General features: G+C 29.2%; 2 protein-coding genes across 3 annotated transcripts in view; one reads left to right on the plus strand and one right to left on the minus strand.

The window, feature by feature from the left end:
- The window catches only part of alpha-Man-IIb (alpha-Mannosidase class II b), a 127,146-nt gene extending 118,347 nt beyond the window's left edge, over window positions 1–8,799 (plus strand). For both annotated transcript variants that reach the window (XM_067048202.1, XM_014427263.3), the window contains 2 exons: window positions 3,827–3,960; window positions 5,889–8,799. In XM_067048202.1, coding sequence (XP_066904303.1) covers window positions 3,827–3,960; window positions 5,889–8,566 — 2,812 coding nt within the window. In that variant the 3' untranslated portion in view covers window positions 8,567–8,799. The remainder of the gene's footprint in view (window positions 1–3,826; window positions 3,961–5,888) is intronic.
- A 4,476-nt stretch (window positions 8,800–13,275) lies between these two features.
- Window positions 13,276–21,956, minus strand: LOC106685038 (uncharacterized). Its single transcript, XM_014427511.2, has 7 exons — window positions 21,846–21,956; window positions 19,914–19,963; window positions 17,624–17,723; window positions 16,586–16,697; window positions 15,378–15,448; window positions 14,874–15,000; window positions 13,276–13,390 (listed from the first exon to the last, which is right to left on the minus strand). The coding sequence occupies exons 2-7, from the start codon at window positions 19,951–19,953 to the stop codon at window positions 13,319–13,321; spliced, it is 522 nt and encodes a 173-aa protein (XP_014282997.1). The 5' UTR covers window positions 19,954–19,963; window positions 21,846–21,956; the 3' UTR covers window positions 13,276–13,318.
- Window positions 21,957–23,708: the final 1,752 nt, after the last annotated feature.

Raw genomic sequence — 23,708 nt, forward strand, 5'->3', positions numbered from 1 at the left:
AAAATTTAGTCCTGGTGTTCCACAATACGGGATAATTGACGTAATACATTAGGTGGGTAAGGCAACCATTCTGAGATAATTGAATTTGACTTAAAAAAAAAAAAGGAAATTTAAATCAATTAAAAGAGTAAACAACTTTGTAGAAGATAGATAAATAAAGTTCCAACTGGAGAGGAGGGGACATTCGGTGCGGAACGACCTCGCTACAAAACCCGTTCTCACTGAACATGGTCTTCCTTTGATGTAGTGGCAAGCTTCGGCTCAAAATGTGCAAAGCGGGATTCTACGGACCATCTCAGCAAAATGGAAATTTGGGGGTGCTCATTCAGAGCGTTGGCTCAAGTGAATGCGCGGCTTAAGAAATCGGCCGCCATTTCAAAAAAAAAAAAAAAAGTCCTTCTATTCCTAGTTTAGAAAACAAATCCGTATTTTTTTATTAATTTTTTTTTAATGCTTTGGTGTAATGAATGCAGAATACTTGAATATTTACCTCTATCTTCACTAATGACTGAATTGAGCCTCTAATCTGTCCCAATTTTAAATAAAATAGTGGATAGTATTATCTTTATTTTTCAAATAAATGATTGCTGAATTTTGTAAGGGTTTCGATGAAATATTAAGGGAGATATTCCACTATGAAAAAATACCCTTGAGAAATAACAAAAGAGGATTATAATTTACATTGTTGCCACTGTTTCAAGGAAATTGGTGAGCCAATGATTTAAACTGCTCATTTGATGGAAATCATTATCTCTTTCATTACATTTCCATTTGCTGTTAATGCTATCCACTCTAATAAAAAAATTATAGTTGAATTTTCATTCTGCATTGAGAGAAGTTTGGTTTCTTGTCAAATATAGAAATTTTTGTTAATTTACTAAAATGTTATATGTATATAATATTAGAATAATTTATATATTATGATAATATATATATACACACACATATGTATAATTTATATGGATAATATGTTCTGAAATCATAGACATTTTAACTCCCCTAAATATTGATTGGTCACTGATCAAAGTAGAAGCTTCTCCACATTGAGCTCCACAGTTTCAAAACGTCGTATAACATGTAATTTTTTATCCCTAAAATTATTTTAAATAATTTCTTACTCTAATTTAAAATAAGATTGAATAAATAATTATATCATGTTTCGGATTTAAAATTTAGAACCTCCATTAGCCTTTTTTATTTCGTAAATAAATATTTTTCTCATTTATGTAATTAGGTTGATGATCTCTAATGAACCCTTGGACAACCTTAGAGGATTACAGTTTAGGGCAAGGTTAGAATGGACCTTATCTAAACTAACAGTCCCTAGTGTATAGTAGAAATTCTGGGTGACATCTAATGTTGTTAGCTCCCTTGTTAAGACAATTAATATCATTCATTGCAAAATAGTCTTTTATTAACCAATTTAGTTTAGTTAGTTACATTCCCTGAAAATATTATAGTTCACTGCAATATTTTATGATAAGGGTTAATTCTTGAAGATAGACTTTTAAAAATATTTTGTTATTTTAACATTGCAAATAAAAAAAATTTCATTTTCAACACAATAAGTGGTCGCCTATATTTATCCCAGCTGTTGGTTGGTATAAATGCAATAGTGTGTTGATCCATCTTTGTTATCCAAGACCTACTACATCAATTGGTTTGAAAAAGGCCTAAATAGTTTATTAATCAATTATGATTAAGTAGATTTATCTTTTTAGTTTCAACACTTTATAAATTTATATATCTCCAATGTTTCAGCAATGTGGCCATCATCAGGATAATCTATTAATTAAAATCTTTAATTGTGATATTTTTATAAACAATTATAAATCATTATAAATTAATGTTCCTCAATTTTCACTTTTACACCCTTACAATACTTCCTAGAATAGTTACAGGTACTATGCTCAAGTCTAATATAATATGGATAATTAACCTGTTATCTGAGATGGGCAAAAATTAGCTATAGCTAAAATTGCAATGAATATGACCCTTATTCGTGAATGAACCATTAATAAATAAATATCGTATCCATGGCAATTTTAGCTATTAGTTTCATAGTTGCCCAACTCTTCCTGTAATGATAATAACAATAAAGGCTTAGTGAACATAAAGGTTTGATGGCAATTCCACCAGTCGCTCTCTTCTTATATCCATCCAGTGATGCCTGCCCAAATCCAAATCTACCTGATTAGCCTTGATGCAATCCTCCCATCTACACTTCGGTTTATCCCTTGGATGTTTACCCATCAATTCAATGTTTATTAATATTTTAGGGATCTGATTGTTACTAAGCCCTACAACCTTATATGGCCAGTTTATCTGATGCAATACTATAACCTGAATTATATTTACTGTGTACAGCTCCCTTAATTCAGCATTGAATAGCCTTTTAAATTCTCCAGTAAACTTATTATTTTTTTGGGACATACTGGAAGAGCACTGAATGACCGTGTGTATAATTAATAAATGGAATATAAATATACTTTTTTGACCGCACCCGGACGATTTTCCATTTTTTTTTTTTTTTATATATTTTAGTTAATACTTTATTTTTAAAAACTGTATGGCACATTTTTTCCCTTAATGTAAGAGGTCATGTTTCGCATCAATAAAGAGGGGTAGGAAGGATAAAAGTTTTGTAAATTCTAACTTTTAAGTTTCTGAACAAAAGGTGTGAGCTAATCAATTTTGAAATTGAAAAATTACTAGCATATCCTGCCTTTAATCTTGCTTTTATTTCATCAGTTTCATTTTTTCTAGTTATTGTAGAACCAAAGTATTTAAACCTTTCTATCTGTACAAATGTATTTCCTTCTGTATATATGTCAGTGGAATTGCTTCTGTTTCTACTGCTAACCATTTATTTTCTTTTATCCGTACTTATTTCTATACCTAGTTCCTTACTATTTCGTTTTATAGTTTCTTTGTCCTCTCCCAGTAGTACCAAATCATCAACATACCCAGACACAGTATTTTATCGCCTAAAATTTAACCCTTTCTAGTATACATTTCATTTCTAATAACACAGTCTAGTGCTAAATTAAATAAGATAGATAGGTGATCAATAATTATCTTATTTTAAATAGTTTTTAGTGCGTGTTCCTGTGTAACGATAAAAGACTCTTTAGTTACGTTCTTTATTTGTCAATACAACAATATTTACATAACTCATATATATAATAACACATTCATAATTACTATTAACATAACGTTCAATTTTTTTATATAACAACACAAGTTCTTCATAATAATTAATTGTAATTGATCATATGGCGAGAGGTTTCAAATGGGTTTGCCACTAAAACAAATGTAAAATAATGAAACTTTAAATGAATTATAATTAAAAATAGATTTAAAAGAAATATACTAAAGAGATAAAAATGTTGATAATAATTTTGACTGTGGCAAACCCATTTCAAACACTCTCTTTGCAAACGTCAACTATTGCCACTGAAGACGTTAATCATGCCACCACAAGTTTATTAATATAATTGTGTTGAATATTGGTCCACTTTTCAACAATGCAAGTTTAGACCTTACTCTTTACTTTACTCTTTTCTTTGTGCATGAACTGCTCAAAATGTTCGCCCTAACAGCTCTCAACATTAATGTGGGTCTGGTGATTTTATAGCCCAGGGTAAAACAGTAATTAGTTTTTTAAAATTAATAGCTAACCAATTGATATTTGGCCTATAGTTTCAAACCATTCACTTCATAAGAAACTTCTCTAATATTAAAACAGAATACTTATCCGATTTGGAATTTTCTTTTCATTAATGTATTTTGGATGTAATAATTTTTCTTTATCTTAAAATTTCAGTGCTCATCCAAACAAGAAGAGACTTGTAAAAAAACTTCTGGAAGAAGGAAGATTAGAAATTACAACTGGTGGTTGGGTTATGACTGATGAAGCAAATGCTCACATTTTTGCTATGGTTGATCAGCTTATCCAAGGTATGTTTACTAAGGTGGTATGTCCCCTGAAATACTAAATGTTTACCTCTACGTTGTCATAACCTGAAAATGATTCATAGAGCAATATTATTTTATTTTAAAACCTGATATTCTCTCATGTTTATCTTCCTTTTAAATATTAATTAGGTTAATGTTTACCAGGAAAAAGAAAAGAGGTTCCTTACTCATCAGTTTGAATTAATTCAGAATTTAGTACAAATCAATGCAGAATTTAAGATTTTCTGCAATTAATTTGTTATTAAATATTAACTTTTGAAAAATTATTCTCATTATTATTAGTAATAATAATGAAGGTTTAGCAAAGTAGAGTAGTTCGAGAGTCCATGCAAAAAAATCTATATTGTCTGATGAAAATTTTGATTGCACTTTTTTGAATCTTTATTGCATTGCCAATGAAGAAACTCTACCCTCAAATATGACAACTGTTTCAAAACTTTAAAAAAAATTATTTTTTCATTCGGAGCTTCATATCTTTCAAAGTATCTACAACACTAGAAAACCTGATAGAGCATAATTTAAAATAAAGTAAATTTTCTAAAATATCTGCCTGAAAACAGGATTTTATGTCCAATAGTTCCAGAGATATATTTTTGTAGAAAGTAACATTTAAAAAAAAATGGACTGAAAAATCAATAGTTATTGAATTTATTTTGGGAAATCTTTTTTTTATTTATTTTTCTAAGCCCCATAGATCTAAAGGATTTGATACATAATGGGTTGATAACTATATTTATCTCTTGAGGGAAATCTTTTTTTTTTTTTTTCAGAACGCCTTACTCTGAAAGAAAGCAAAGAAATCAGAACTACATACATGTAAAACCTCCTTGTACTGTAGTGAGAGTTAAATTTTAAGCAGTTTATGTAGTGTGACGGGCTGCACTGAATTTTCATGGGGTAGATCTAAAGTATTGGGGCACCCTATAATTAGTTTAATGGACTATTAAGTAGTTTATGATATTTATCTCCGTAGGAATAACAGTTTTCATAATATTTAAATATAAATTAATTTCTGCATAACATAGAGCAAAAATAAAAATAAAAATTTTGGAAGTTTAATCAAGTTTATGATATGTCAGTAGGTAAGAGAGATAGTCTTTATCAACTTTATAATTGATGGTTTTCGGTTGAAAATAGATATGTATGGATTCCAAAATGTTTTGGCCCAAGTTAAAAGAATGGTTGAGAGGCCGAAGAGTCAATGGAGTTAATTGAAGTTTTGTGGAAATATGACTTTTAAGTTGGTGTTTTGTTTTGCTGATGCATTTGCTTCTTACACCTTATACTATAATTCATTGCTCTGTAATTAATGTTTTTATTATATAATTCGCCTTATTATGTATATAGTTATGTATGCCATCTGTATCGTCAAATGCAAGTCCCATCCGAACATCAGTACATTTAATATCTTATTATGTTTATTTATTTTTTTTATCTTATTTCGTATCTTTTTCATTTTCCAATGTAATGTCATTTGTCAACCATCAGATTCCCCGACTCCTCTGTCCTGTCAATACCTTTCCACCATCCCAAATCATTATTTCAACTTGTTAGTTACTTATTCAAATGTAATCACTCAGTTATTTTGGTGAACAAAAGAATTATGATTACTTTAAGTCAAAACTCATCAATGATGTATTTCTAAGTGCATTTTTTTACATTCAATAAATTTTAAAACTTCATATTAGTCTTCTTTTTTTTTAATAGAATTTTCTCAGTTATAGCAATCTTTATCTCTAGGCCCTTGAAGAGTTTTGTATTGAAATCTTACTCTAGTACAATAAGATTCTTGGAATAGATTTATTATTAACAATATTGTTGCTTCATAATCAATTCTTGATCCAGTCTCTATACTCTTTGTTTAACTTTTTTTCTTCATTATAATGGTAAATCAATTTTCTCTTTTCCAGGGCATCAATGGGTAAAGAACAAGTTAGGAGTTTCTCCACAGTCAGGCTGGTCAATAGACCCTTTTGGACACGGGGCTACTGTCCCATATCTCCTCTCAGCATCAGGCCTACAATTAGGAACTGTTATTCAGAGGATCCATTACGCATGGAAGCAATGGCTTGCTGAACATGAAGCTGGTGACTTCATGTGGCGCCAAGGATGGGACACTAGAGGACGTCATGATTTTCTGGTCCACAACCAACCTTTTGACATATATTCGATCAAACATTCTTGCGGTCCTCATCCACAAGTTTGCTTAAATTTTGATTTTCGGAAAATTGCTGGTGAATATACTGAATATTCACTGAGAGCTGTAGCTATCGATTTAGAAAATGTCAAACAAAAAGCTGAACTACTTTTAGAACAATATGGAAGGACAGGTTCTTTATTTCCTCATAATGTTGTTTTAATGCCAGTAGGAGATGATTTTAGGTATGACCATGATGTTGAATGGTTACAGCAATATACAAATTATAAGCGTTTGTTTGATTATATAAATGAAAGAAAGAATATATACAATGCTGAAATAGTTTTTGGAACACCTGCAGATTATTTTAAAGAAATTCGTAATCGAATGAGAGATTTTAAGACATTGCGTGGTGATTTCTTTGTCTATTCTGACATATTTTCAGAAGGAAGACCTGCTTATTGGAGTGGATATTTCACTACCCGTCCGTATTGGAAAATTCTAGATAGGGAATTAGAAGCTGAATTACGCTCAGCAGAAATATTATACACATTATCTCTAAATAAAGTACGTAAAATGGGTTTCAATGGTACTCTGAAAATTTTAGAAAGAGATTTCGAAAAGTTGCAAACTGCTAGGCAAAATCTTGCTCTATTTCAACATCATGATGCCATTACAGGAACATCTAAGGCATTTGTGATGCATGACTATGCTCTAAAAATGTTTGAAGCTATTCAAGAATGTATATCCGTTCAAGGATATGCATTGCAAACTCTAGTGACCAAACCTGAAGGCTTTGATCATTTTCCCGCATCGACAAGATTCATTCTACCTGATACTGACAGGGATCGTTACGAAACATTACCTTATAAAGTGCCATTGACTATCAAAAGTGATAGACCTAGAAGAATAGTTGTATTTAATTCATTAGCCCAGGCAAGATATGACATCATAAGAGTAAGAGTGAGAAGCCCAGAGGTAAGAGTTTTCGACTCTTCATCAAACCTTGTAATAAGTCAAGTAAACCCAGTATGGAATTTTAGTGAACCAAAACTACCTCAAGAATCACCACAGGAACTTAAAATGTCTGATGAAGTATATGAAGTAATGTTTCCTGTAGTCCTACCTCCACTGTCAGTCTCAACGTTCCGCCTGGAATTTCATCCCGGAAAAGAAGGTAGAGCGACAGTTTATTGTAAGAGCTGTGCAAAAAGTAATTTATTTGATATAAAAAATATACAACTGGGAGATATACAGCTGGAAAATCATAAGCTTAAATTACTTGTAGATGGGCGAACTGGTTTTCTCAAGTCAGTAATGGATAAGGAAACCGGTCATACTACACAGTGTGCTATAGAATTTGCGGCCTACTCGTCTGCCCAATTCCACAGTGGAGCCTATTTGTTCATGCCTGATCCTAATGCCCGAGATATTGAAAGGGACATACTAGAAGAATATAATAACCAGAGAATGTTAATTGCGACTGGTCCAGTTGCATCCACTTTAACTGTAGCATATGGAAACCTTCTAGCCCATACAATACAAATATACCATGGTGAAACACCCTTATCCAAAGGAATATATATTGAAAATACTGTTGATTTTGAATCTCCTCCCAAAAATAGAGAAACTGAGCTCTTCATGAGATTTGTTTCTGATCTGAACAATGGAGATCCTCCAATATTTTTCACTGACCAAAATGGTTTTCAAACTCAAAGAAGAGTGAAAGTTGAAAGGATCGGTATTGAAGGAAATTATTTTCCTGTCACAACTCATACATACATCCAGGATGAAGAAAAGCGATTGACGTTGCTTGTTAATCATGCAGTAGGTGCAGCTGCCTGGCAACCTGGATGGCTTGAAGTTATGCTCGATCGTAGAACCCTATATGATGATTCCCGCGGTATGGGTGAAGGTGTCGTTGACAACAAGAGAACTCTATCCAAGTTTTGGCTACTTTTGGAGGATTCTACTAGAGAAAGTGGTTATTCTAAACCAAGCCTACTTTCAAATTATCTTTCACTTGGGCTACTCTACCCGCCAAACGTTTTTGTACTCGAAAGTGCAAATGATGAGGCTACCTCGAAAACTACTGAAAATAATTTATACGATATGGTACCTCTTCTCAATCGTGATTTTCCTTGTGATGTCCACCTTTTGAATTTCAGAACGTTACAAGACAAAAATTTTGACCATTTTCCCTCGAATTCTGCTTTATTAGTTTTGCATAAACAGGGTTACACCTGTAGTATTTCATCTAATATGAAAGACTGCATTCCTTCAAGTCCTGAGCAAGGAATTAGAGAAAGGACAACCTTTAGTTCATTAAAAACTTTAGTTTCTCAAACTTATCTAACTGGTTTGAGTGAAATAAAGAAATTATCCTCTTTGGCAGAGGCAACTTTAAGAGATATGGAGCTCATAACGCTCAATATCACATTCATTAATTAGTTAATATAATTTTTTTAATGTAACTTCCAGCTATTTTGGACAGTTTAAAATTTGTCTGAATTGGCCATGTACATGTAATAGACATTTTGCATGTATATCCTTGATTTTCTTTGAACATTACAGACTTGCCAATTGGTTGAGATTTGGCCTGTAAATATTTTTTATAAAAAGTTTTTAAATGAATCTTTTAATGAATCAAGAAATAGATTAACTTAAGTCTAATCTAGATCTAATTGACGAAAAAATGTACAATTTTTAATCTTGAGCTACTTACAATTAAATTTATAGATTATTAATATATACTCTGCAGTCTGAAAACAATATTTTATCCAGTTTTTAAGTGTAACTATTGTGTTTTAGTGATAAAATTCATAGTGTAACTATTTATTTTATGTTTTCATTTTTAAACTTGTAATCTTAAATTATAATAAATGATGAAGGAGTTAAATTATTATTAAAATTGATGTTTTTCTATAAATAAGCATTCTCATATGATCAAATTTTATTTTACTCTACAACCTAAAAGTAAAAATATATTTCTAAAAAAATCATTTAATGATGTTCTTTATTTTTATTAAATTAGTTTTAACTTATTATTATTGTTTTGTTTTTTTATTTTCATACTTAATTGGAAGAATTGTTTTAGATTTTTACAAGTAATTATGTTTTATACAAAAAAAAAAAAGTAAATGTATAATCAGCCTTTTAACCTCTTAGGTATTTTAAAAATAGAAAAATCTACAAACAATTTTTCATGTGTGATATATAATATAATGTAAATGCATAACTTTGAAAATTGTATTGGAATTTTTATTTTATTAGTTTTCTCTGAAGAATTGGTGGTATGATAATCTTATTGAATTTCTGAGACTTTTAAAAGAATAATAGTGATTAAATATAAAAATATTTATTATCTATATTCAAATCTTAAATAAATTGGAACCAAATAAACATGTTTTTTTTCATCACAGTAAATCACTTTTTTTTTTTCATTACAGCCATATAAGAGTTATAGTAGTTTATACACACTCGTTAAGGCAGGCAGGGTTAATTCTTAAAATAATTTTTTATTGTATTCTAAATATAATAAGTTTCATTGCTTATTTATGGAAATCCATTAAATTAAAAAATAATAATGATATGGTTGGACTTAAGCGAAGGTATGCTATTAAACATAACAAAGAAAAAAATCATGCAACATCATGTTTTGTTATTTCCACATCATTGAGAGACTTTATAAATAAATAATTATGATTCATTGAGTATATAGTTAAAAATATTCCATGCTCTTCCTTTTCTAGTTGGAACACAAAAGAGTGTTTAACAACTGTTCTTTGTAAAATATTAATGAGCGTATTGTCTCTAATTATGTGAATCATAATAACACTATCTTAGGAAATATAAAAAAATTCAGATCATCCTGACTATTATAGTTTAAATTAATATTGTTACATATATAAATTCTTTTTGAGACAACACATGATTTAAATTAAATACATCCTAAAGTGTAAACAAATAATTAAATGTTAGGAGTAATATTTATTAATTACAAAATAAAAATAATGTTGAATATATGTTATTGTCATCTGAAACTATTTCCTTCTAGCTCTGTTTAATTGTTGAAATTGTAAATATGTGCCCTTATGTTGTATGAAAATATTCATTATTAAATGTTATTTTGTTAATGTTGAGTGTTTCACTTTTTTTATTATCAGCCCTCATATTATTAAATAACTATAAATAGAATATAATTGGTTAGATAAATGTGAAATTAAAGTAGTTATGACTTAGGTTCATCCATTAGGCCAATGTGGACATGCTGTAAGCATCCTGGGGGATACACGATTAGACCTTAACAGCAGGGGATTCAGGCTTTATCTTACTTACCATCCAGATCAGCCTGATATATCTTAATCTTCTATCAAGGCCAGTATGGTGTGCACTTCCTTCTTAAACTTGTGGTAGAAACTATATTCACTTTAACCAGATTTTGATCGACCCTTGCTGCAATGATTCCTGTCACACTAACAACTTCTGGAACAGTCTTGTTTTTGTTTCATAGTTGATGGCCCTACGTAGTTTTTTTTTTTTATGATATACCCATATTTTATGTCTCATTTCTTTTAAGAAAGTGGCTAACAATGAATCTATTTAGAATGAAAAAATGCACAGAAGACACTGCTGGTGGCAGTACAAAGAGTATAATATAGCTAGAGAAACCTCAAGAGGTTTTTCTACCTCAATGATTTTGTTTACAGTTGCTGTTATTACATCTACATTTAGCTGCTAAGATTTCTTTTAGTTGAAGTGGAAAATTATCCAGCCACAATGCTTTAATCACTTCCTTGATTTCTATTGAGCCCATAATCTGCATCCTTTGCTAGTATAACAGCTTTTGCTAATCAATTAAATTATACTGTTTTCATCTTAGGACAAATCACTGCTTTGTTTGAATAGTGAAACACCTGACAAAGTTTTTTTTTTTTTTAATTTTGTGTTTGAGATTGTACTCAAGACTGTAACATTAGACCATAGATTGTACCGTAAACTGGAGTAAATTTGTAATGACTCTTAATAGCTTAAGGAAAGTCTATAGAACAACCTCAATAAAGAAAGTAACCCCAGTCTAGAGTACTATCTTTGTAATATGTCCTATTCCAAATAAAATCAAAAAATAATTTTTGTAAGATGTGCCATTATCCAAGCAAATAAGTAAAATATTCAAAGTTTAAAGTAGAAAGTTCTGAAGTAAAGAAAATGTTATTTGCTTATAACTCAAAAAATACACATTTAATATCAGGTCATAATGATAGATTATGTTTGTTTGGTTTTTTAACTTTGGGTTATGATATTATAAATAAAGAATGAGAAAACATCAGAAGTTATGCTCCTATTAAGAATAGGCATATCTATATTGAAGAGATAGAACTAATATGCAATAATGGGATGTTTACATATGATAATACGCTCTTTCACTAATTGAATGGATTACCGATGGGTAGAGTTTTTAACATAGGTTTGAGTGGAATAGTAATGAATAAACTACTTAGATGGGATGGGAATGCAATAAATTAACCTGATGAGAGAAGCCAAAAAATTAATAGATAACGATTATTTAGATGGATGTCATAACATAGGAAATCAAAATTCAGCACACAAATCTATATCCTGATGCATTAATCACATCCACGTGGTTTAAGGTTTTAGATAAGTTGAAAAATTCTAGAACCCCAAATAACATATTGCCTAATTACCCATTATTTCTCTGGGACTAACCTCTTACTTATGGTATATAACTTACATAAACTCTAACATCTCTCTGAAGCTCTTAAGAAAACTTTTAATGAATATGACATAGATAGCAAAAATATTGCACATAACACCTCAAATAAACTTAACAAATTTTCACTCCACTCTGATAGAGACAACCCTCAGTTCAAATTTAATTCATAAAATTAATTGCCTGCACTGTCCAAATTTCAATATTGGTATGACAACTCAAACCTTAAAAACGGAATATACAACATCAAAATTGAATATAAAAATAAAAATGAAGGACAAAAAGAAGCAAAAATGGCTGTAGCAAAACATTACCTTGAATTTACATATAAATTTGATTTTGAAAACCAAGAAATTTTAGATAAAAAAAGTTAAGAACAAAATTAAAGTACCTCGAGGCACTACATTCTTCAGAAAATTTAAAGTGCTGTAAATTTTAAAACTGATAATCCAAAGACCTCAATAATTTATTTTCCGAAACGACAGGTATTTTAAATAAATATTATGTGTTTTTAGGTAGGCATTCTTATTTGCTAAACATAGTATTCATCAAATAAATGAAACTTTTTAGAAATCCTTATTTAAAAATTATTTTTATTTATCAATTAAATTTTAATATTGTTAATTCTTATGGTAAGAACAGGACAAGTTCTAGACACTAAGTTCAAGCTGAAGGAGTGGCTTGTTTTCACCTAGTAACAGGACATGATCTGCTCCAAAACCACCTCCATCGAATTGGCATCTTAGATTCACCAAAATGTCCTCTATGCAACATGTGAGACATAGATGGAGACCATATTTTGACATGTATTGGTCTAGAAGACATTCAGCAGGATGCGGACCAACTAAGGGCAAAAGTAAAATTGTATTGGACTGTGATAGGGAAAATAGCATAATACCCTACTTCCTGTAGCATAGAAAAAAACAAAACAATATTTTAGGGAATATTTAACCTTTGTCATAATGTCATTCATTTACAATGCTCAACTCTGTTAGTATTTTTAGTCTTACACTGCATAAAGAATTTCAGGGTATGTCATGTAAAAAAATGTTTTTGGCTCACAAAAATTATTAGCTCTTCTCTTCCCTCAAATCTGTTCATGATAAATGTTATGAAACTGAGACTTTCAGTAAACAGATGTAAAAAAAAATCTTTTTACACTGATTTCTTGGTAAAATTGCGAATAGGAGATAATATTTAACAATTAATAAAGGATAGTATAAAACACAATATAAAAAAATCCATTAAAAGAAAATAAAAAAATTATAGTACTTTTCATTTATAACTTCATTAAAATTCATCTTATAAATACTAAATTAAATTTTGATAGTCAGAAATTAAAATATATTAATGAATTATGTTAATGCATTTTAATTATATTAATTAATCAAAGAGATTAATTAATTCATTGTTAACAAAATATGACAAATCAGACTAAAGATAGTATGTTTATTTGTAAGTTTACAAAACTTTCAAACAGGAAGATCATCAAAATTTGTTTCTCCATTACATTCAAGCAGACTATAAGGACACTTATACCTGATCTGAAATAAAGAAATTATAATTACACTGTATGAAAAAAAATAATATTAAATTATAAAAAATTAAATAAGGACACAAAAGGGATAACAGATATTACATCACTAACAAAAAAAAAAAAAAATACATTCACTCAAAACAAAATTTTAAATAAGTTTAAAGATATAGAAATAATAAGTCGGTACATCAGCAAAAATATTGATATTTTGGGCCCTGATATTAATATCTACATTGCAATAGATATAACTAAAACTGAAAATTTAAATTGATACTGGAATAGATATTTTGTAATAAATTAAATATATGGTTTTCTAATGTGAGCCTATATATTTTTAATGTTTTCTAAATCTGTGATTAACTTTATCTTCTCTTTTGTCTTGATTCTGAAATTCAGGGCAAAAATTATCTACTAATGACAAAATATCAAAAATGTCAATAGGTATTTTCTACTATATTTTTTATTTCACATATTTTAGTATATTTCTTAAGTTGTTGTTGTCTGGTGCTTTAGGGTGTAAAACCTGAGGTCATCAACGCCCAAGATATTTCTTAAGTGTTTTCCCAATATCTTTTTTGGAGGCCCCTTTTTTTTATTTATTTTTTCTAAAAAAAGTCTTGAGTATTTTTTTATTTATAAGCTATTGCAACCTTTTCTCCTTTTTTTTTTACAAAACAAGAGGATCACAAATTTAATTTATACACTCTTGTTTTAACCCTTTAGGGACTAAATGCTTTGTGGGCCCCCTGGCTGACAGCCGACCTGTGTTGATCTGTCTCAACACTTTTTTACAATATTCACAATTGTTTTTCTTTTTTTAGATAATTTTTTTTTTTTAGCGTTTCCTATCATCCTTTTTCATCCACACTTTGAACTAGCATAACACAGATTTAAACACTCTTGTTTCTATTTATTATTGTAAAATTATTTAATAATTATACATTATTTAGATGTAATATTGTCAACCCAAAAGAAGTAATTTTGTTAAAGAATGAGGAAAGTCCAAGTGGGAGAATACCTTCTCAGAATATATAAATTTCATAAAGACAATGGCCCATTTCTTCACAGAAAAAGAAAATATTGATATTCATGTTCTTATAAGCGTCACATTCTGTATATTGTTGAATATGAAGCAATAATTAAAAGACTGTTTGAGTTACAATAACCTAATATTCCAGAATAATAGAATTTGTTTTTTAAACCATTTGAAATGGGTTTTTCAAGGGACTAATTAGAAGAAACATTTTCAACGAATGAATATCCCAGAAAAGATAATTTTAAAAAGATTTAATATCGGTGTAGCCTAGCTTAAAAAACAGTAGGAATTTTAAAACTACTAGTTCCTGAAGATAATAGAAATTGTTTTATCATTTTCTTACTCTGTACAACAGTAACCTGGATATACAGTATTGTGAGGAATAAGACTTAGCGAAACCATAAGTATGACACATGTAACAACCTAATAATAACAATAATAATGAGAATTATACCTTTTCATACGTTTGTTGCTTTAATTTGTCAGCTTCTAAACATTTTTTGTGCAAACGATGTCCACACTTTAAGTAGCAAGTTGATCCATCAAAATCGAATTCCTTCTTACAAACACAACATCTGGAACTAAGAAAGAAGAATGATAATGTCATTTTCAAATTTATCATTCAAAATGAAGAATCATTTTGTAAGATATAAAACATTATTTAAACAAATTTAACAAACCTTTAAGTTGTTTAATATCGTTTTGAGTTTGTAATTGGATATTAAGAAATTAAGTTAAAGCATCGTGGATATGGGAGTTAAAGGAATATTAATTAATATTACAATGGTCATGAAATTATCTATCATAGATGAATTACAATTTTCAATAGGATATAAAAAATTGATGATAGGAAAGTGCAATTATATGAATTAAGAAATAGGTTAGGTAAGTCAAATCATTTTTCATTTGGGTAAGATTAGCTATATATAATTAAACAACAAATAATTAAGCACCTTACCTTAGCATAATTACAATTAAAGCATAGGAAATCAATTGTCCACAGGATGGGCATGAGAACTGCTTTAATTTCTAAAAATGAAATAATACATACATATTTTTTTTTATTTATAAAAAATTTACTTACTAATAAATATTATGATTGAGGTAGGTACATAATGGTTTGTAAAGAAACTATCTATTGATAATAATACAATGAACTAGTGGGGTTATATTGATATGAAGTTAATAGAGAAGAGATTTACACCTATTTAAAACCAAATTTGTAATACATTGTCAGTCAAGCTATGATACCTAACAAGTTAAAAAACATTACAATTTTTAAACAATTTAAAAAAATATCAACGCATCATTTAATTTTTAATTTTTTATATTCTGATAATTGTTTTGAGATGTCTCAGAAATGACAAGTTAATTTTTTGTTTTAGATTGTATAAAGAGTAGACTAAGGAGATACCACATCTTAAGTGAAGGTATAGGATATGAAGACCTGGTTCTTTATATGAAAACAGCTTTAAAATTTGTTAGTTTTGTGAAAATCGAAGTTAAACCCTGAATGTCAAAATAAGCCTCTGATTAGTCATGAAGACGATTTTTTTTGTTTTTAAATTAATTAATCAAAAGTTTAAAATGTTTCTCCAATAAAATGCGAAGTGCTTAGCAAAATTTATGAGTAGCTTCAAGCTCTTTCATAAGCATTGTATTTAAGTTATAGTTCAAAATAGAAGAAAAGTTCTGAGTACTTTGCATAACTCACCGAAACCAACAAATACAAGAAACATTTATATCTTACAAGCAATGACAATTTTTCAGCACAAAATAAATAAAATATGAAAATATTTTATCAAATTTCATTCATCTAATTTCATAAGAACAAACATGTTGATTTATTCTTCATAAATACTTTAGGTATATAAAAAAAAATAAATATATAAATCTTCAGTAATAAATACTTCCCAAAAAAAATTTGTTTTCCAATATTCCCCTTTTATATGAAAAACCGACATTCTGGAACCTTCCTTTATATCCAATACTACTTGTTCCTTGAGTCTGTTGTCCAAGCAGTTTTATTTAGTATCTTTAAATATTTAAGTATTTTTAAAACTTTTTTTTTAATAAAAGGAAACCAACTCATAATTCAACCAGCCTTGTATTCAAATTTTAAACAGTTGTCTGTATTAAGACTATCATCAATCAAAAAATACTTACAGAAACTTTAGTACCCACGAGTAAATCATAAAGACATTCATGATGCACATTATCTCCACATACAAGAGTCAAAAGTTTACAAAAAGAAGAATCTTTTTTGCATTTAAAACATCTAAAAAAAATATTATAGATATTACAAACAATTATAAACTGAAGAAGTAAATTATTAAAATAATTTCAGCTAAACAGGACAAATACTAGGTCTTACAATTATTTAATTTAAATAATTAAATGATTTTAAGTGTATAAAAAATTATCAATAAAGTTGATACTCATTTTTCATACTCCAAAAAATATGTAAATACATAGGATCATCTAAACCACTCAAAATGGCACTAACTGTACCTTCGTTAATAAATTAGAACCAGAGATATAAAACAAAACATTTCAGAAAATTTTCTTGATTTAAAACTGTTTTTTATACCAGAAAAAGGTATATAAAATAGATATAAAATGGATGCATAGGTTTCTTCTTCCTTAAAACAAGCATTTTAGCTTTGTCCTCATTGACAAAGAGCCTCATCTTCCATGTCTCATCTTACAACCTACAGAATGCATCCTTCACTGCTTGAAGTGATCATCCTGCAATAATCACATCGCCTGCATATACAAGCAGTTGTGTCATCCTGTAACATATTGTCTCCATTATTTAATCCTGCCCTCCATATAAAGGAGTTGGACCAATGAGTCATCCTGCCTGAGGCCCGGATCAACTGCAAAGGAATCACCAAATCTTCCCTTCACCCTAAATCTACTGAAAGTGTCTTTTTAGTTTTCATAATTGTTTATACACTTTAACGCATTTAATCCAATAAACAATCTTTTGCTCTTGTTCTACACAAAATAACAAGTTTATTGATACATGATAACCATTAAATACATGCAGAGTAAAGACAGCATAGGATAATATCCTCTGCTATATTATTATAATATGATTTTGAAAAGATAATATTTTCCCAAAATATGTGGCATATAACGGATATGATACATTAATGATATGGATATGTTACATGTAAAGAGTATTACAATGACCGTCACCTCTTAATTTGCCTCTTCCTTTCACTTTCATCATCATAATAGCTATGATTAGCATTAGCTTGTCGAGTAAAAAAAAACGTAGCTCCGGCTATAATTACTCCTACAAAAAATAAAAAGAATACAATGTGACAGTAATGTTTTCAACATTAAAAATAAATTTAAAAAATTAACAAATATTAATCTTCAGTTGTCCCATGATATAATGTTAAATTGTAAAGAAACTACAGTAAAAATGAATAACTTAAAAATACATTTAGAATAAAATTGAGAACACAATACATTACTACTAACGTAAAACCATAATCTATAGCTGCATGACAATTTTGATCTAAGCCATGTAGAAAAAGTTGAAATGAATTATTCTGTAGATTCAAATCTCTTTCAGGGCCGCCCATAGCTCAGTGGTTAAGACACAGTCTTACCAATTTGATCTCTATTGGCGGTGCCGGTTCGAATCCGGCCTGGGACATTGACTTTTTTCATTGCGTGGCGGGTCCCACAAAATGAAGAACTTTGACCCCCAACCATGGTTAGGCAGTATAGGACTCCAATGGGAGTCTTGGCCGAAAAAAAAAAAAAAAATCCCTTTCAATATACAATTTCAGTAGATTGAATACATACATACATTTTCATTTCATAATCCCTTTCAATAGCTGATCTTTATTAATCACATTTACTTAGAACAGAATGTTAAAATGACTTTATCAAGTTTTCAAAACTATATTGTTTGAATGCAAAAGTGAAACTTACAAACAATTTTCAAAACTACTTCATCTACACAGTATAATAATTTCCTCAATTTTAGGAAAAGAGGAAAACGTGTTCCTAGAAGGCCATTGGAAAGAAGAGGCACAGAAGTAGACGGAGGACGTCCTGGAGATAAATAACTTATAAGGAGGGAAGAAATAACTTATAAAATTCAACGCGAGCAAAATAACTTGATATATATCAGGGTTATCAAGAAATGCATATCAACGTAACATGTTAATTCTGCCGAAACTCATGTTACCAAAATACAGAGTTAAGTAAGCCAAGAGATTTGTAGTCATCCACTTTAGGAATGTTTTTATATTGGTACTTGAAATGCTTTCCTCCTAATTCTTGGACTCCTAAGTTACATGGGAGGATACTCATTTCTTTAGGTTATCCTTTATCTTTGACTAGGGCTGTTTCTTATTGGTTCTTGTTTTAGTTTGTAGGGAAATAAATTTACAACGCAGTTTTGACTTGCTACTTAACAATGTATTACAATCCAAAAAGGCATTATTAAGAATTGATAACCATAGTGTTCAGATAAAAATTACCTCTCTATAAGTTTAAATTTGTAGGGGAACAGTTGGATGAAATAATATTCTAAATTTTAAAATGCAGTTTAATGTGTTTTAAAATGCATTTTAAAAACTGTGTTTAGACAGTAAAATGTGTTTTAAAATGCAGAAGTAGGTCAAGGAGAAGAAATGTAGTCAAGTCAACAGAGTAGGGGTGTTTCAACAACCACTTATGACTATCCAGAACAGTAAGAATTATGCGCAGAATTTGGAAGGGGAAACACGTACTACGCATTCTCCGTACAGTTCAGGACAGTCAGAAGCAGTTGTTGGAACAGACCTGGTGGAGCGAAGACAAAAGCGTGGGGGGTTAGCAGGAGAACGTCTGTCACTGCAAATCTCTCACATCTCTTTACCCACAATAAACTCATCTTACATGCACTCTACGTAGGTGTGGCTTGCAACCCATGACCAAGGGCATATTTCATGCAATAGTGTACTTAGTTTTATAACTTCAAATTCAGCAAAAACATAAATTTGTATCATGAAAAGAGCGTTCCATGGACACTAATTTTTATTGCACAAAATTGCAAATTTAAAAAAAAAAATTTTTCATTTTTGTTCATCACCAAATCATAATATGTAGCTAATAATTCACATTCAGTCAAATGAAAGTCTAAAGGAATAAATATTCTGTCTACTAGTTTTTATCTTTACACCAGATGCCAGCTCCAATGCCTTGAAATGTAAGATAGCCATCTGCGTAGCAGTATATACCATTGCCTTGTCGATACTGCTTTGTCCTATTTATTTTAACACTTTATTTAATGTCTTTGTCTTTGTAATGTGGATTTGGATGTCTGAGAGTGTGACTACATTTACCAAATAGAATGTTTTAACTTTACATCAATCAAATCCAAGTTATATTTTAATCATCTTTCATCCCCTTAACTTCAAAACTCTTCTTGGTATTACAATTATTGAAAAAAATAGGATTATTATAAATACTTTTATATACTAACCGACTCCTATTGCTGCAAGTACAGAAAACAAATTTGACATATTGGAGATCCTAAAAAATAATGTTAAAAATTACTATTTGCTTAATATTATTATTATTACTAACAAAATAAATTATTATTACTAACAAAATAAATTATTATTACTAACAAAATTCATAATGACTCTTTAATATTTTCTAAAGCAACAAATGATGAAAATCAATACATAATCCATTCCATTAGGTAAGGCCTTAAAATTTTCTTATAGCAAATTCAATTTTCATTAATCATATTCTTTTATAAAATTTAGTTATCAGTAATGAAAACTAATCATAAAAAATGTATAATTCAGTTTTATAAGTAGAACAAATGAGTCAATTTTTCATGTAGGGTTAATACTTGAAGAGTATAAAATCTTTCTCTTTATAATAAAATAACTATAATAGGTAAGTATGAATAAAATATGGAGGCCCCTCAGCTCTCCAAAACAGTAAAGAACCTCTTGCTATACAATCTCCATATGTAATTAGAATACTAGAATTCAATACATCTGCCAATACTACAGTGGATAACATAATAATAATATTTGTACATCACTGTTTAATTTATTATGTACTATTTATTTATTTAATTTTGTACTTCAGTTATAAGAGATGAAAAAAAATGCTAATCTATTTCTACAAGATAGAAGATAGAGATTATTTTATTCAGTTAAACAAATGGAAGTCGACAACATGTATTTTTTATCTACCACATGATGATCTGAACTTAGTTTACAACTACTGTACAATAAAGAGATAACAAAGGAAAGAATAATGAGGTCTAGATTTCTATCTAACTGAGGTGCCAACATATTGCTGCTATTATTTAATAGTTGCACATTTGAAGAAAGTTTTTTCTATTTCTTTTGATTTTATGTTCGAAGAATTGCATAAATTGTTCTGTAGACTGAGATTATTTTGTGACAACCCAATAGCTTTAGGACAGCTTGGAATACCTTATTGGTAAATGATAATAATTTGAATAATTTCATGAAACTAACTTCATTTTTTAAAAATTATTACGTATATATTATTAAAGTCAACACAGGGACATATAAAGGTCAGGGAATTGGGAAAATAAATAAAGGAAAGAAGATTGTTAGAATATTATACAAATAAATCTATTAAGAATACTAAAATACTGGACCTATAGATAAATTAAGATCGTTATGAGGAATTACCCAGATAAATGTCAATTAAAATAGTGATTATAAAATAATTTAATTTAAAAAAAACCTTTGTTTTAAATTGAAATATTGTTTATTTATTAATAATATGCTACTTTGCTCTTAAGTTATAGAACATATGGTACAATAGTTGTTTTTTTCTTTTAATATCCCTCTTAAGGAAACACAGATAAGATAAACCAGGAAGAGGTTATATGAAAGGTGCAAGTATAAGCTATAACTGCATTAGTACGTTTTACAGCATAAAAAAAAGCTACTTAATCTAAGTGATACTAATAATTAGTTATAGATTAGTCGCATATCCGGAAATAGACAAAAAATGGAGTTCTTGGAGACCTTTTTATCAAAAAGTGAATATTGGCACATCTATTGATTTTGACTGGCCATAGCAGATTTACATCAGTCAAAAGATAAATAATAAGCATTCGTAGAATAACGCAGAAAAACAAGTACTGAACCTGTTTTCCAGTGACTAAAATTATTTTAACTACTTTTATTATATACTGGTATTTAAATTATCTCAGGTACAGGCAAAATTAAACTTGAATTCAACGAAATAAAACTAGAACTGTTACTGTTGACATATAAAAATGCCTTATTGAAGGTGAAAATCAATGCAAAGAACATTACAAAAAGGAAACGTCGCCAACAGGAAATTATTATTTTCACAGTCGTTGAAATCATAAAACATTCATTAAAAAATAAATAAATAATACTAAACTCACTGGATAAATCCTTGAATCAGTACCTGACAATTGAACAGATTTACGACGAATACAAAGATAAATAAGTAAATTGAATGTAAATAAAGCTTCTGTGAGTCACAGAACTTGAGATCAGTGTTGCCATCCATCGATAAGCGATCCTTATTCCTTTAATATCCGATAAGTAATAATTACACATTTTTGAAAATGAAATAATTATCGTATATTATTGGTCTTAATAGTGAAATTAGTGTAGGTCTTTTGCCATATTTCTCCCGAAAATAGATACATTTTCACTATATCGGAGGAAGATAGAGTGCATTTCATAATCCCTAGAACATGGAATAGTGTAGATGTTACTTCCAATAAATTGGCATATCTATTATGAAAATCAATTGAACCGTTCTCGAGAAATTCGTGCTTCTTTCTCTGTTCTGTTCAAGCTCATTTCAATGTGAATATCAAGGATCGTAAAATATATTTACTGTTCTAAAAAGTGAGGACTGAATATAATATTTAATTAACTTGGTCAATTTTGCAGTTAATGTTTTATAGCAACAGTTAATAAAAAATTAGTTCTTCTTTATGCACCGATCTTCAACCCCGGAAAGGTTCAATTTTTATCATATAAATAATAATTGGGTTTAGAACTAGGCGATTCTTTATCACCTGTCTTATTTATCATTAGTCAAGCAATAGAATACGTCATTAAACGTGTGATGAATACCGAAACGGGTTTTACTTTGGGTGGTAAAATACCGATGCTTGGTTATGCTGGTGATTTATAGTAGTATGGTTTATGAAGCATTATTGGGTCAAGACAAGGAAACTATATTATAGTTATTACTAAATATAGCCGCGTTAATAAACTCCAGTAAGGAACTAGGTCTTGCAGTTTCGGTGTTAAATTTTAAATTCAAAGTTATAGCATTGCGACTTATAAGATGGGCATGTAAGGTTGTAGAGTTTAGTAACGAATGGATCCCTAAAATGTTAATAAACACTGAACCGACAGGTAAACGGACGAGGGGGTAGACCGAAACGTAGATGGGAGGATTGCGTTAAAACTGACTCAGTAGAATTGGAATTGAAGGGGCATCACTGGAAGGATGCATGTTGGGAGCATTGGTGGTATTGGCATCGAACCCTCAGGTTCGTTAGGTGTGTCTAAAATCCAAAAATAAGAATAAAAAAAGTGTCTTTCTATGAAATTCTTTATCTAAAAAATTATTGAATATGTCATATATTATTTTTTTGAAAATGATCATTATCATATTTATTTGATGATTCTATTAATTATCCATAAATATGGTTATATTTCCAAATAGATGATTCTTTTTTCAAAAATTCATGAAAAAATCCTGATTGTTAGTTCCCAATTAAAAATAGTTGTCAAACCATACATAAAGGATTTAACAGAAAAATAAAAAAAAATATTAATAGAATATGATCACAAAAATAATGTCAATAAAAAAAAATCAAAAGAATGTGGTTTACATAATAAATTGCAATGATTGCGATAAGATATAAATCAGAGAAATCTAAAAAAAATTGGATACGAGGATAGAACAGCATATAAGTGAATTTAAAAAAAATATTAAAGCGTCGGCTTATCACACCATAATAAGCAAACATTTCTATTTTGAAGCTAAAAAAACTCCAAAATTGTAGATTTAGAAAAAAATAAATTATATTTTTTTTAAATATATATGTATATATAGTTGACCGTAAAAATTGATATATAGGAAGATGGTCAGGGTTGCGGTCACAAGTGAAAACAAAAATAGTTTACAACTATTTTATTTTCCAACGTTTCGCCCCACTTTGCAGGGCTTCATCAGGGCTAAAAAGATACAAAATGAAACTAAGTTAAGATAAAATGAT

The sequence above is a fragment of the Halyomorpha halys genome, unplaced genomic scaffold (assembly GCF_000696795.3).
Source record: "Halyomorpha halys isolate HHAL.00 unplaced genomic scaffold, Hhal_1.1 Scaffold30.1, whole genome shotgun sequence".
Lineage (NCBI taxonomy): Eukaryota > Metazoa > Arthropoda > Insecta > Hemiptera > Pentatomidae > Halyomorpha > Halyomorpha halys.

Excerpts from the sequence above, each read along its gene's own strand:
- LOC106685038 (XM_014427511.2), bottom strand. The coding sequence starts at position 19,953 with ATGTCAAATTTGTTTTCTGTACTTGCAGCAATAGGAGTCG. Across the intron at positions 15,449-16,585 it reads TCGTGGGTACTAAAGTTTCT|AAATTAAAGCAGTTCTCATG; the intron begins GTAAGTATTTTT and ends TTTCATTTTTAG. Across the intron at positions 15,001-15,377 it reads TTAATTGTAATTATGCTAAG|TTCCAGATGTTGTGTTTGTA; the intron begins GTAAGGTGCTTA and ends CTTCTTTCTTAG.